Below are 15,532 nucleotides of genomic sequence, written 5' to 3'. Positions count from 1 at the left end.
TTTCTCCTGTAACAATGAATGCCTTTCTAGGTTTGTTTATTGCCTTACAAAGCCAGAAAAGGTCCAGTGGAAGGCTAAAACTAATACTTTTGTTAAGCAAAGGATGGCAACCTCTGAACAAAGTGCCCAAAAAGCGCAAAACAGAAATATTTCCCAAGAACCAAAAAAGCACACATGCAAACAAACTGAAGAGTAAAATATTCTACTTCAGTCTCCTATTCATTGTTGCTGCCAAAGCTTAATGAAAGTTATCTTAAGCATTTTAAAGGGTTCTGCTATAACTGTATCATGAAAATAAGTGAGAATTTGTATGCATTTCTGTAATTTTGATTTCACATTTACCATTTAAATACACTAAACACATCAATACACTCACATCCCAGTCTCAAACAGATGAGCACTTCCTTAATTTCAGGGAGTTATTATGGTGCTTACAAGTAAATTTATGCTTATGTGCTTGCAGGATGTCAGAGCACGCTGAAAATAGAGAGGTCTGAAGGAACTATTGAAAACAAACTCCTTCAGATGTAATGGAAAGGAAGTCAATCAACTTATTGCTCCAAACCATATTCTGGCGAATGGTTCTCACATCTCTGTATCAGCAGCATGTTTGACAAGCCATATACCAAATTTGTTGTCATGGACCTCAGTCCCTAACAGGCCAAGAGTCTACTCAGTCTTCCTTTCTTTAGTTTGAAACTATTAACAACTGCATAAAATACAGAAATAGCAACAATATTTTTATTACTTCCCCAGACCATCTGTATTTAACATCACTGGTTTTGCTCGTCATTCAATAAGCAAAAATTCCAAATCCCTTCACCCAGAGTTCCTGCAAAACTTCCCAACTCATAGGTGTGATATGCCTCTTTTTTTAACTTAAAAGCTAGATTTCTAGAGTGAATGGAAAACTCCCAGTCACTTCACAAAGCGCATCAGATCAGCTTGTTGTCACTCTGTAGCTTACAAAGTAAAGCAGAATCAGCACTCTACTTTATTCACATCAATAAGAAGCAAATACTCCTACAAATACTAACAAACCTTAAAAAACTCTTCAAGCTGTTTGCTATTATAGAGAGCAGGGATATTAGCAGAAAACTGCAGCAGATCTTCAGCACATTGCCTTCTTTCTTCAATCACAGTTTCATCAAATCGCCCTGAAACAGACACATGGATTGACAGCTTTAGAAATAACTAGCAATAATCACCACCAACAACGAATAAATAAATTAAAGAGACAAAAGCAACCTTCTGGAGACAATTCCCTGAGTCTATGAAAGTCATTCCAACGCTTCAGGAGAACATAGCAAATCTTCAAACTTCCTATTCTCAATTGTCCCTAGAGTACCATCTTCTGCAATCCGCTCAGATGATGAAAGCTGGCAGCTACGACAAGAATCTTTCACCCTCTCATCGTAAGAATATGTGAGGCAACACTCTTGATTAGCCAAGAGACACTAACGGATGTCCAGTGTTATCTAACAAGCAATGATACGTGCACAATTTGACAATACGCCAGTCAGTGTCAGCCTTGATTACGGCCCAAATCCTGTCAGGCGCTGAGCATTCTTCACGGATTCTCAAGAACAATGCACGACGTGAACAGAAAGTAGAAGTGTTGCTAAGAGCCCCCAAAGAGATGATCAATCCCAAGGCCCCATTTACGGAGACAAGTCGCAGGGGAGATGCTGAAGCCACCAGGCACTGAAACTTCCCTCTGAAGTAGCTCCACGCAGACAGGGTCTCATCTCCCCCTGGATTCGGGAGGTAATCAGGGCTGGGAGGCTGCACTCACTGCAATGTATGGTCCTTTCCTTTTCCTTACCCAGCACCCAAGACATGCCAATTAGAAAATATATGTGTATTTAAAAAACAATCCCACAGCTCACCTCAGAGAATTGCTTCTCAGGAGAAAGAACCCTTGCATTGCTACCTTAAAACCACATTCTTCACAATTGCACACAACTTCTTTTAGCTTTTCATATCAACATCACTTTGTTGTTGAAACAGTTACAAGTTTACAAAAGGAAAAGGACAGAGGTTAACCGTAATAATTGGAGGAGAATAGAACAGATAGTTGAAACAGCTATAAAGAGGGGAAAAAAAGGACTGGGAAGACAAGTTTAAGAAAATGCATTGCTGTAACAGCATGACCAGAAAAATAAGAACCACCTGTAACAGCACCATGGCATTCACCTTTGAAGAGGACAAAAAGGTACAATGAATACAGAAGCAAAAAAGTCATTTATACTCAGAGCAAGCAAAAAAAATTGTCCCAGAAGAAAATATCAAAGCAGAAAATCTTCAAGTAAATAGCTCCTGCCCATGTGGTAACAGAAAAAAATAAAATAAAACTAGAAAGACACATACATACTCAGAAGATCACAAACAAAGCTTTTTAGGGTTATTTTTCCATGAAAGGAAAGGAAAGACATTGCTGGGCTAATTTTCAGCTGGATCAGCTCCGTGGTTTGCTCACCCTGGCCATTCAGCTGTACAAACCTTAGCAGACATACAAAAGAGTGGGCAACAAGCAAGCAGAAAGGAGGCAGAGGCAATGCTACCACACTCAGTGGCAATACCGAAATCTGGCTGTATTAAACTGCTCATTTTGCTTCACGTATCTTCACAGCAACACTGCAGGCGCTTTTTGGCCTTCACTTCATTGCAGGCAGAACAAGACAGCATGAAGAAACAACTTTCCTCAATAAAGCACAACACAGAGCAGTTAAATTCATCTACAAAATAACACCAGCACTGATGTAAGGCAACAGAAAATCTATTACAAAGAAACAAGCAGCTAACAAGGTCAGAAACTTACAGAATGAATGCCTTGCACAGGTTGTATACAAGATATTGTTCCTGGCTTCCCAGGGATCTCTCCTCTCTCTCTTCTACTCCTTCATTGAAACCAATAACAAATTTTTCTTCTTCCTCATCTTCTGTTTCACATATTTTGCAGAAATATGTTTGCAGCCACCTTCCCTCCCAAATGGAGCAGATGCTAGCCACATGAGCAAGACATTTGACTTTCTGACAGTAAACTGAGCTTACACAAATAAGAAAAAAATTAATGTTTGGACAGAGCTATTGAAATATTATTCACTGTCACATTTTCCAGCTCATCAGCATCATGATCCACTAAGAGGACCACCAGTTACAGAACTACAGGAAGGGACAGTGCTACTCAGCACTGGTTTGTTCACGGATTGTAATCTGTGGCAGTTTTATTCCCAGCCACCCCTGCCTAACTCCTTCCCCTCCCCTTTCTCCTACCCCCAAGCAATCTTCTGTTGCTCAACATTTGGATTAATCTCCCCCTTCTTGTCCAGATTTTCAAAGGTACTTAGAAACCCATCTGACTTGATGAGCATTTCAACCATGAAGTCCTCCTACATCTAAATCAACATTACTTCCACTATTCACATCTCTCAGACAAATGAAGACTTAATTAGAGGGATCACGTCCTCACAGAGTGTTAGGAAATCTCAGCACAGCCTCAGCACACCACAAACACTAAGCACAATTAGGCTACAGCTCCAGCAACGATCCATCCAGAATTTCTTCCACACACAGAAAACAAATGCAAATTCCTGGAAAGAGAATCCACCATTGTTTCTGGAGCAGATTTGAAACACAAAACACCTAGCACAGCTTGTGTTCACGTTTCAGTTTCTCACAAGACTTCCAACTGCACACCACACCTCATTCTTAAATACCCTCCTCCTTCATTTGGTATTTTCAAGCCCAAAAGGTCATTACTTGAGTTTACTATAACCTAAATGATCTTTCTGGCTCACTGCTAACAAACATTACCAGCTTTTGTGTTTTTTTCACTTCTTTTTGTCAAATAAATTCAGAAAGGAGAGGAGTAATTTATTTATTTTAATATTCAAGCACATCTGTGCAGTTGTTATACAAGAAACACTAAGTACAGACTTACCAGTATTTTGGTAAAATGCCACGTACAGCCAACATATGGACATACTTAAAGTTGCCAACAAAAAAAGTAGTTTGAAAATACTGAAGAAATTCTTATGATGCGCATTGGGGAATGAGAGTAATCCCTCCTCACAAATATGTATCATAATAGCATAACAATTAGAAGTTTCAGCAGCCAGATCTGTTTGAGATTCCCATGCTCAAGGTCATTATGTCTCCTCCATAAGATGGGTAGAAAAGGTTCAAGAGAAGCGCAGAAAAAGTAGATCTATTTGGTTTTCCCCACTCGTAACAAGCTTCCTGCTTTGATGTAAGCAGCTCTATTATAACAGCACAAGAATACGTGCATTTGCACACTATAATCTTCAAAAACTGTGGTGTAAAACATGCAAGACAACTCAGTTCTGCAGATGTGGCACATCCTTGCTTGTACCAAATAGAGCAGCACAACATATTTGTTTTCAAAATATTTCTCGGTTCTCCACGCCATCTCCTGAAACTCTGAATGCTGCAACTTCTGATTCTGCTCAGGTTTCACACTTTTAGTACAAATTCAGCTGTCAGAACTAATAGTGCTCGCTTGTATACTGTCCACAAAATGATATTTATACATAATTTAAAGCACATACACTTAAAAAAATAGAATTATGTTGACAGCAACTACTTGTAATGCTAATAAGTAACTTGTTTAAAAGCAGGAACAAATTTAACATCACCACAGGGAAGAAACACTGCAGAAATGTTTCATTAAAGCACCTTGAAAAAGCAAGATCCTAACAGAGGTAGACCTTGCAGCCCACCATTAACTGAACAAAACTAAAAACAAGTTTGTCAAAAAATCAGAATCTAAGTTTCCATTTTTCCTCTAGCACAAGAAGTATTAGGACTGAAGATAAACGCTTTAGATGGAAATAAGACAGCACCTGTTATGTGTAGAAGTGAGATGTAAGAATCAACAAGAACATTTTATTCTTTAAATAAAGATGATTTAAATAATCTACTCAAATTAAATTTAAAATAACTCTTCTTAAATTGAAGAGTCAGACATTTGTTCCTTTCCACTACGTATAAACCTTTTTTTTTTTTTTTTTTTTAAAAAACATTACTTTCTTTTTCTGGTATTCTTCATTCAGATGTAGTAAGATGTTTAGTATGTTATTTAACTTCAAAGAACTTTTCGTCAGTAACTACATTGAACTTTTCTGTAGATTTCCTTCTCTTACAATATACATTGCAGTCACTTTTGTTCGTCCCATCCAAAAGAACATCTTTTAAAGGGGATTTCACTCAATTTTTCCCTGACTTACAGAGGTAATACACTAACAGTGTACAAGTTTGCATTTCTGACAATTTAAAATTAAGACGTTAGAAGTATGTACTCTCTTGAACCCCAATTTTCTTATTTTTGTCCCCCTTTCTTTCTCCCCCATATGACCAGCTACCATATCTTCTACCTGAAAATAAGTTACACTTTGCAAATAAATATTGGCTTGTAAATAACTTGTCCAATGAGCACTCTAGTTTGTACATCAGACTTAAAATCAGCTTAAGATGAAATAATACGGTCTCTATTTAACCATTAGTGTGCAAGTTCTGACATAGCACTTCTAACTGAATAAATGAGCAAAAGCAGAACTTCATAATAGCTGGTTACAACATAAGTGACATGGAAGGCAATTTAATTTAAGAATTTTACACAGCTCTGCACAGAGAACCATGAAGTCTACACCAGAGTTCAGCATCCTTACGTTTCACTCAGCCATTTCAAACAACAGGTTGAGTCCAAGGACCCCCCAAAGCTGTTAGAGCAGCTTGGACCTGGGTTATAAGCTACATTCATGACTATGTCAGTATATTCTTTAAAAGATCTCAATGCCATGCCCACATGCAGCAGTCATCAAAAACACAGTACCACTACATAGCAAAAACTAGAAGTCTGTCAGAATTTGAAATCCTGAAACTAAGGGAAATAGTGTGCTTTCCAGGCTGAGGTTTTGCTTCAAGGGGATTTTCACACTGCTTCTCTAGCACTTGAGGCAAAGGAGGGCTGCCAGGAAACACCACTACAGTGCCATAACGAGGGCAGTACCACAGTGCTGTCACACAAAATGGTGGGACAAAACAACCTCAGTTTGGGAGCTTTGCAAACTGACAGGCCTGACTATCTCAAAGTAACAGAGGCTTGTGGGGTATTTTTGTTTGTTTGACATTTACTGAAAAAGCATAAAAAAGCACACAATACAAGAAGAACTAACAATTAAGAAAAAATGCAAAAAAGCATGTGTTAAATGCATGCAAAAAATACTACATATCTAAAAAAAAAACACACAGAAAACACACTAGATGCACATCAAAACATGCTACATCTGGAAGACTGGAAAAAAACATGGACTATATTCATGCCAAAAATGCCAAATGCATGCTGGATGCTGAAACACAATAACTCATGACATGGAAAAAGCATGCAAAAGCATGTGCTAGATGCACGCCTAAAAACACTGCCCTTGGAAAACGTGGAAACATGCCACACTTGCATGCTGGCTGCTTAAAAAGCTGTTAAAGTGCCAAGAAACACACATCAGAAAAGAAAAAAAAAAAAGAGCGCACCCAACTGAGAAATGCTATACAAGCAAAAATACACAGAAAGACATGCTAGACAGATGCCAAAAATGTTAAATTGTACACAGGAAGAAAGCAGTACACTAGGTGCATACAAAAAAACTTGAAAAACAAACACTCAACACACACACACATTAAATGCTGGGGGGGGGAACATGAAAAACACCAAGAAAAGTGCAAAATGCACACTGGATGAATAAAAAGAATGTTAAACACACAACTCATAACACACACACACACAAAAAAGGCATAAAAATCAATGAAAGGCACATGCTTAAAACAAAAAAATGACCTAAGGAAGGACACTGAAAACAAACAAACAAAAACACACACTGACTTTTTGAGAAGATGTCAATTTCACATTTGTAGGGACTGTTCTCAATGTACTTCAGAGCTCTGCATAGCTCAAGATATTACTTACCTAGTAATACTAACATAAGGTCCAAAACGCAAACAATGTTATGTAAGTGATATTAAATTTTAATTTTCTTTTATGCTTTATGAATATTCAGGAGGTGTTTTTTATATAATCATACCACTTTGCTGAAAATCCACCCGCATCTATTCACGACAACATATTTCAGGATAAAATAAGAGGATTTTTTGGCTAATTATTTTTTGCCATATACTTCTCACGTAGAGTCACAAGCATCTTACATGCTGCTTTTTGTGAAACAACTAATGGCTGTAAGTAAAACTGATCCCAAAAGCGTAGCTAGATACAATTGATAATTATAATCAAATTCCTAAAATAAAAAATTTTCTTTAACAACTACTTGGCACTTTACTATAACTCATTGATAAGTAGACAGCTTATATATGAAAATCTTTGTTCATTGTTCAAGCGTTGTTCACAAAGCTAATACAGACAATATGTTCCTGAAAACAGGGAATGTATGTTTTACAGATACCGAACATATACATCAATAAATGTTTGAGCTTACATTTCTAACCTGGAAGCAGCAAGAACATCCTGATAAACAATTAATAAAAACATCAAGCTGTGACACCAGCATACCTACTGGTAAGACATTCACAACAAGGCAAAAAGTTGAGCACTAAAAAGCACATCGAAAATATTTCTCCATGCAGCCTCAGAACAGGATGTACTTATGGATATTGAGTTGTCAACGAATTTCAGCAATTCAGGAGGAAACCATGCTTACCAAATACTATGGCTTTGGCAAAAGGTGGAAAGAGTTCTGTGTGTCTGAATAGGTTTTTATGAATTTGCCAGAGATCTTTGTGCAGTTTCTTAAAGTCACTGTATCTCTTCCAAACGACTATCTGAAGCAGAGAGAGAGGGGGGAGTATTAGTGAGGGTCATGACAAATATGCTCACATATGTTCATTGTTCACATCACAAATATGTTTTTAAGCAAATCAGACTGCTACCTTCATAGTTTATACGTTCAACAAAAATATGCGATCTGAACTGCCAAGTGTAATAACCATAAAAAAAATTTACATTGGTTCATTATCCATCCCCAACCCTCCTTTGGACTAACAAGACTACAGTGTACAGACAAAATATCAAGTAAAAGCTGAATGAAGGAATTTCAGAGGGCAAAAGCAGCATTGTTTCAGCCACAATGCAATCCAGAGCTACACAGGGAACCAGTAAGAGAGGGGGAAAAGAGCCGAATAGGAGCATTTCACTATCCAGCACTCAACAGCATGCTGTGCCTGGCGCAGCTGCAGGTACGGGGGAGAGACACAACAGCAGAAGAGAAAAAGAGGAAAGGGAAATCAGTACAGGTAAAGGATTTGCATGGAGCCTCAGAGGAATTCTCACAGGCAGAGCACGAAGCACCTAGAACTGAAAAATAGCTCGTAATTATGTGCCTATGTAAACTGCCGATCATGTGCAAATGCAAGCCCCCGTGTAAAATTGTTTATTAATAATAATTCTCATCAAAAATTGAATGCGTTCCCTTTCGTAATCTAGACAAAATCTCTGACTTCAGAACCGCAAGGAGAGCATTCATTACACCAGATTTTCCTGATTTATCCTTTTCAGAAAGAAGTAGTTATCTCCCAGGCAGGTTCCTCCCAGTTAGGTATCTACCTTATCCTTCTTCCATCCCTTTCTTTGTATCCTTCCATTTGAGAAAGAAGAAACCGGCAAGAAAATCAGGCCAGGAAAAGAACTGAGCAACAAAATCTACACTTGACTGCTAACAGGTTTGCTATCAGGATTAAAAAAAAAAAAAAAAAAAAAAAAAAAAAAAAAAGAAAAAGAAAATACAAAGGCATTTTATATCTTGGTTTCATTGTTGATTAGACCCACTAAGCCATCATAACAACATTCAACACTAATGTACACTGATTAGTGTAGAAATGGGAAAAAAAGAAAGGATTGTAACAAATTCAAAAGTTGATTTCATCAGTCAAATGTCTCAACTACATTAATACAACCAAATACCATACAAAATATTTCAAATGCTTCACTGAATGATTTAACCAGTTGCATTCTCATGAGCGATCATAATTGTAGAACTACTTTTTTAATCAGACTTAGAGATAAGCAAAAGATTTCATTTTAATTTTTTTTTTGGTTGGTTGGTTTTGTTAGCACTTTGCTCAGAGGCCTTCCAATTGTCAATGGATGCAAGCCCTATCTACAGAGGGTTGCAGATATAAGGTAACAGGACTGTCAGAGAGGATATTGAGAGCTTTAATATGGCAACACCCCATCCAACATACCAACTCAGCTATGCAGACAGTAGCAGCCCTGACTCAGCCCCACCTACCACGCACACACACCTAGGACTAGTTACAACTAGTATGGAGTTTGATGGAGTTCCACAGGCAAGGTAAGAAAGACCAAAATCTCCCAAAAAGGCCAACCAGTGATTTTGATTTCAGAAACAATAATTTTCTAATACTGTACTTCCATCTATGCCAATATCCAGAAAGTAGATGATTAGTACTTCTTAAACAGTGTGCGTATAGAATATAAAATTGGTTTAAACAGCAAAGTCACGAAACATCAAGTTACTGTACTGTCAGTACCTGGAGACAATGTGAAAAGCTGCCAAAAACTAAGCGCGTGAGATTCTGTTCCACTAGAAAGTATTATTTGTCTGCTGCTGCAAGCGATCTCCCAGTAGCCAAGAGGAGAAAACATACCCAGAAGCAGCTTACAAAGCAAAGGAGTGAAGGTCATCCTGAAACCTTTCACAAGCTCACGGAGATCATGCCTTTGCATGCATGCAGCTGAGCAAAGATAGCAAAGCTCCCGCTCTAACATACTCATCAGAAGTCAGATTTGGAGGAAGGACACATTATACTTCCAGGCCCAACAAAGCACAGCAAGTATATCATAAAACATATGCTAGAATTGCAGCGCAGTGAGGTGCTTGTCATAGCTAGAGCCAGTAGATCTCTCTTAACTCATCCAATTCCTGTGTTCCACAATGAACAACCTTTCTCCTCTGTGAATGAGTATAGGGGAGGGGGAAAAAAAATACGATTGCCCTAGCTACAATTGCCTCGCATGCCATGTTGCCACCATCAACGCCCAGAAGCAAGGAAATTGAAATGAAGGCCACTAGCCTTTTGGTATCTATTAACTCCTCCACACACAACTTCATGTTAACTTCGTCCTTTTGAGAAGAAAGCCCTTACAAGGTTATCTTCCTTCCTGTCCCAGCAAGAACAGTTGGGGGTATCTTGAATTGTAATTCACTGTAGCGGGAGAGATCGTGTATTAAAGGACTGTCTTCTGAAGTGCAGTTAACAGACGTGACAGAAAACTGGTGAGTAGAACTGAGGTTAGAGTACACAGCCTTACGGACAGCTGCACATCCGCAACGCGTGTAGTAGCATCGCAGCAGTGCCATGAAATTGGCTTCTGCACGAGCGGGCAGGCACAGCCACGTGGGTCTGTACGGCTAGGGGAAGGGCTTGCACGAGACAGGTCGTAAAGCAAGAGGGTTGGTGCGCGTACAGAAGTTTGTCTGTTGAATTTCTCATTGAGCAGTTTTGGAAAACTGAGGTCAATTTATTTTCTGGGGAGCAGATTAGGAGCATTCTCTTTTTCTCTCAGAGACTGCCCACAATTCTTCTGCTGTCATAGGAAGCAAGCGTAGCAGAAAAGCTCCCAATGTATGTTGTTTTCTTATTATAATTCATCCTTACAGAAACTACTGCCTAGGGTATTGCTGTTCAGAAGGGTATTGCTGTTCAGTTGTTTGCTTATAACAGGATCACACCATAGCTACCACGCTATCACATGCAAAATAATTAATTTGAATGCAGTAAGTGTGGAAAAAGGACATTCATCAACAAGTTCATGGCACATTTACGTTTCCTTGCTGACTAGAGTATGTGGAATCCTGCAAGGCTAACCTACATCTACAAGCTAAAGCAAGGACTAAAGGATACTGGTCTGCTATTTTTTCAGAACTGTTTAACATATATTCATGCAATACACTAGCTGAAAGACACTTACAATATATTTTTTCTGAGGAACGGCTCATCAACAGCTGCTATAAAGTGCTTTTCCCACAAATGAAGATTAAGGTAATGGCAGAGTGTGTTCATGGGTGGGCTCAATTCAGGAGTCTCCCTGGAAAAGGTGAACATCAAGCTACAAGCTACAATAATGCAGGTCTAAAACTAGGTCCATGATTATGTCTGATTCGGATAAACTACTTTAATCTTCTACAGATTAAAAAAATAGTGGCAAAAGCATGAACATTCATGCTTGTCTGATCCTCAGGATTTCAAAGAAGGATGCAACAAAGGGGGTATTAGGTGTAGTAGGCAATTCTCACCTCTGCCAAGCCACTAATCAGTAACTCATGTTTGACCATACAGAGATGCACTGAATTCACTTATGGGCTCTTCTTTCATCAACTATCCAGGTTCTCCTCAACTGTGGTATGAGACTGCACCAGAAATTCAACATATGCATATGTTACTTAATGTCTGAAAAGCCAAAAGGTTGCGCTTTTGAGGGAAGATATCACATGTACATAGTATAATATAGTATGAACAATGTCAAGTCATTAGTCCAGAAGAAATCAAGCCAGAAAAAAAAAAAAAAAAAAAAAAAAAAAAAAAGATTTTTAATCTGAAAATAACCAAGAAAGAAAAGCATGATGCATTTTTTTGTCTCAAAAAAATGGCTCCTAGCAGTCTTTTGAGGCTTTAAAGAGGCACGAGAATACAGCAGACCCTTATTCAGAGCCTTCTTGGAAGAGGCAAAGAGCAAGCAATTCTAAAGTTTTATCAAAGTACATCATGGGAAAATACTTAAGGAGCCTCAAAGAGGCAGGACTAATACATGATTTACAGTCTGACCTCTCTCAACTGCTCCTATGCTCCTCCAATTTCCCTGTTCACTAATAGACAGTAATGATGTAGGCTTTTCCATAAAATATTGGTTAAAGAGAGGAATAATACCTACAGCTGAGACCTAAGACTTGGATTGCAGACTGATCTCTAATTGTATGGGTAGGAGTTAAATAGCCATCAATTTGTCAATTCCAGCCCCGAGAAACGAGCTTGCAAAGTTATCAAAGCCAGTTTGTCATCAAAAGACACTTTACTCCCTAAGACTTTGTTTCAAGTCCGGATTCATCACCAAGGGCAGAATTGCAACATGTTACACTCACTACTGTTTGCAACTATGAAAGCAAAAGACAGATGGAAACATACAAAAAAAAAGTATGCTCAATTAGGATGACAAAATACATGGAAATTGCTAAATTGTATCAAAGACACTTCAAAAGGCATAACGCAATACACAAACAGACATTTGCACAAGTTTAAACTGTTACCTCCTGGACATCCTCTGGATTTTTTCTTGAAACAATCTGAAAGGCAAAACAAAACCCGTTAAGTGCTTGGATTTACTATCCCAAACTGAATCGTGCAATGATTTGCTGCTGAGGAGAAAAAATCTGGCAAGAAGGCAAACAGTTGCATATTCCTCCTTGCACTCAGAAGCGTTTTCGTTTAGTTTCAGGGAAGTTTGATACCCAAATACAGCAGGGTAAGGAGCTCCAGCAGCAGAGACAGTTGCTGTTACCAGAAATACAGATGCACGTGCTAAGCAAAATGGCAGAGAAGGCATCCCACAGAACAAAGCCACACACCCCCGGCACCTCTCCAGCCTTTCCCTGTTAATTCACATTAGGGTCACATTACTCCCAATAAGCAGAGTTAATCAAGGCTATTCCTGGCTTAATACACGTTATGCACAGCCTCGTTGTGAGGTGTAAGGCTTTGAATTTATTAAGACAGGATTTTCACTTTACTTACTGCCATCAACGTGCGCACGAGACGGCCTCTGTCCTTGTGTGTTTGTTTCTACTTAAACACTCTTTGCCTAATTAATTATAAATGACTTTGTCTGGAGGGAAATTGCAGCAAAAACAAGGCTTAGCTACGTACAATAAAAAAAAAATTAAAAGAAGTATATTGTTGAGATATTTTTTTTCTTTAAATAAATATCGATCACAAAAGCCTTTGTAATCCAAGTTCTGTATTGGGTTTATAAGCAGCAGTAAGAGCATATCCACACAATCAATCACAACCAGACATCTTTAATTCATAACTGCAATTACCTTGGGTAAGTCAGTGCATCCTTCACTATAATTCTACCGAAGCTGTTTAACAAAATAATTAGCCTACTGTTGGCTAAATAGGGCACTCTCGATCCAAACTAAGACTATCCACACACTCGCACCCCCCAAAATGAGTAGGATGGTGAATGGGTGACACAAATAAGCAAGTGCAAGGAGTTTGCATGACTCGCACCCCACAGGCTAAAATCCCACCCCACTGGACCTCAAGCATCACTCAGCTCCTGGTCCCAGATGGTCAGTGAAGCTTCACCTACTCCTTGCTAAGCAACAACAACGCCCTGCTCACTCCCCCCCTTCCATTTTTCAAGAATCCTTGCTGAAGCCTCCCAGATTGCATAAAACCAACTTGGTACACAGACCACTGTAAGCTTCCACACATTTCAGAGGAGCCAAGATGGAAAAGAGAAGGTCCCAAAAGACCTAAGGCTTTTTCCTTCACGCTTTTAATTTTTTTTCTCCCCCCCCACTGCACAGTAAGTCCTCTTCTTCTAACACAGCCTACAATGTCAAAACCTCCCTCAACTTTTCCTCACCCTGAGGAAATCTGTGAGTAACCTCACATTTGGCAACTTTACCGAACGTTAACCTTGGGGCTGTTGCTCCCTCCCTCCCTACCAGCCAGTTCACGTGTACAGTTTGTGAAATACTTCGACCCTTCTTTTCCAGGGGCTGCTGCATCCGATGTAGCAGACCTGTAGAGCAGGAGAAAGAAGACAGCACAGGCAAGGCTACACCTCACAAAAGAAAACCAAAGGGCACACACCAACTGTTCTGCTTTGCAGTTCACCTTTAGTTAAAGCCTTACAACAGCTTTGGCAGCTAGGTAAGTTACCAGATGGGCAGAAGGAGACCCAGAGAGATGAGTAATTACCCAGCCAGTTAGTAAGAATCTGGAATAAAACCCAGAGGCCCTGTTTCACACTTGTTCTAATGTTACATTGCCTTCTATACCTACCAGCCATGCCAACTTTAAGTCAGTATGTAATAATTTATGTGTTGTCCTACTTTGTTCTTCATATCCTTTCCTGAAGGTCAACCCCAAAAGAGGTCTTCCCCTCCAATCCAGCCTACACCCAACCTACAGGTTTGGCAAACATCTCACTATCCCCCAGGTTTTCAGTGCACTTTTTCAGTCCTCCCAAAAGGATCAATGCGATCAGCTCCTGCAAATCTCTACTGCAAGCAACTTTCATCTATTTAAAAAATGTCATTAGGATACCTACCAATGAACAAAACTACTGCATTATGATGTAGGATCTCTGTTTTCACAAGGATGGATCTCATACCCCACCACCAAGCAGAGTATTTCAGGTTATCCTACTCCTGCAGACAGCCAAATGTAACTCATTACAATTTTAATTATCATTAATAATTGTAATCCTCCAAATTATCTGAACTTCTATTAGTAGTCTACATTTTCAGGTATCATTCAAACAATACTCTTGGTGCCAGGACTTGCTGACTTCTCTTTTTGCTCTTTAGCCTTTGGGAATGGATATAAAAAGGCTGATTTTCATTTAATCTTGTCTGCATTCAATTATTTCACTGCTTACAAGTAAATAAAATACATATTCTCTGGAAATACTCCTGCACATGCAGTTTCTACAGAATACATGCCTTGCAAAAACTACAGAACTGATTGATTTTTTATTATTTTTTTTTTAATTAGTCTCCTAAACAGAAAGCTTTTAGGAAAATCTGCAGTAAGGGTAGACCTTAGCACTCAGAAGGGACTGCACAGGTAGCCGTGACCAGTATCCCGTGCTCCTAACACCTGGTAACATGGTTAGCATAACCAGTGCCATTTTGTAAAGTAAATGGCCATCATCTGTAGGCAAGCTGGTCATGTATCAGCCCCTCTTTTCTGCTCCTCACCACCCTTGAAGGTCCCGGGTGATGAGAACAAACACCAAGGAACCTTAAGCTACGCTGGTCATAAAACCCTGTGAAATAATGAAGCTCACAATTAGAACCACAACTTAGTAGCATCCTCCTCCTGCCCAGGATCCCTGAGGAACCTCTCTGTCCCCGTAGCACTGGTGACTGTGCCCATCACTTAGGATACACTAAACAAGTAGTTTTCTTTTTCATAATTAACCCATTGGAACAGAAAGCTCCTACATCTTACTGCAGTTTCACAAAGGCTTCAACTGCATGCCACCAAAAGGAACCAGAAATCTCCACCAGCACATGCCGAGTACCCTAGGTCTCCGTCCGAAGGGTATTCAGTGCAAGGGGAAGATCCACCTCACTTTTTTCCTGGCGATCCCCCCAAAGTCACTGCGCATCCATTGAGCCAATGCAGCTGTAGTGCTGTGCTACCGACCGTGCAGCCAGATCGCAGCAGGAACAGGAGGGAGGACCAGGAGGGG

At 39.4% G+C, this 15,532-nt stretch overlaps 1 protein-coding gene across 4 annotated transcripts in view; it reads right to left on the bottom strand.

Annotated features, from left to right (window-relative positions):
• The window catches only part of RPS6KC1 (ribosomal protein S6 kinase C1), a 90,533-nt gene that overhangs the window by 72,612 nt on the left and 2,389 nt on the right, over window positions 1–15,532 (bottom strand). For 3 of the 4 annotated variants that reach the window (XM_084512542.1, XM_084512543.1, XM_084512544.1), the window contains exons 2-4: window positions 12,351–12,386; window positions 7,728–7,848; window positions 1,042–1,157 (exon numbers count right to left, since the gene is read on the bottom strand). In XM_084512542.1, coding sequence (XP_084368668.1) covers window positions 1,042–1,157; window positions 7,728–7,848; window positions 12,351–12,386 — 273 coding nt within the window. Of the gene's footprint in view, window positions 1–1,041; window positions 1,158–7,727; window positions 7,849–11,342; window positions 11,457–12,350; window positions 12,387–15,532 lie in introns of all 4 variants that reach the window. The other variant, XM_084512545.1, reaches the window with a different exon arrangement.

The sequence above is a fragment of the Aythya ferina genome, assembly GCF_964211825.1.
Source record: "Aythya ferina genome assembly, chromosome: 3".
Taxonomy (NCBI): Eukaryota; Metazoa; Chordata; class Aves; order Anseriformes; family Anatidae; genus Aythya; species Aythya ferina.
This window is presented reverse-complemented; position numbering and strand designations above follow the sequence as displayed.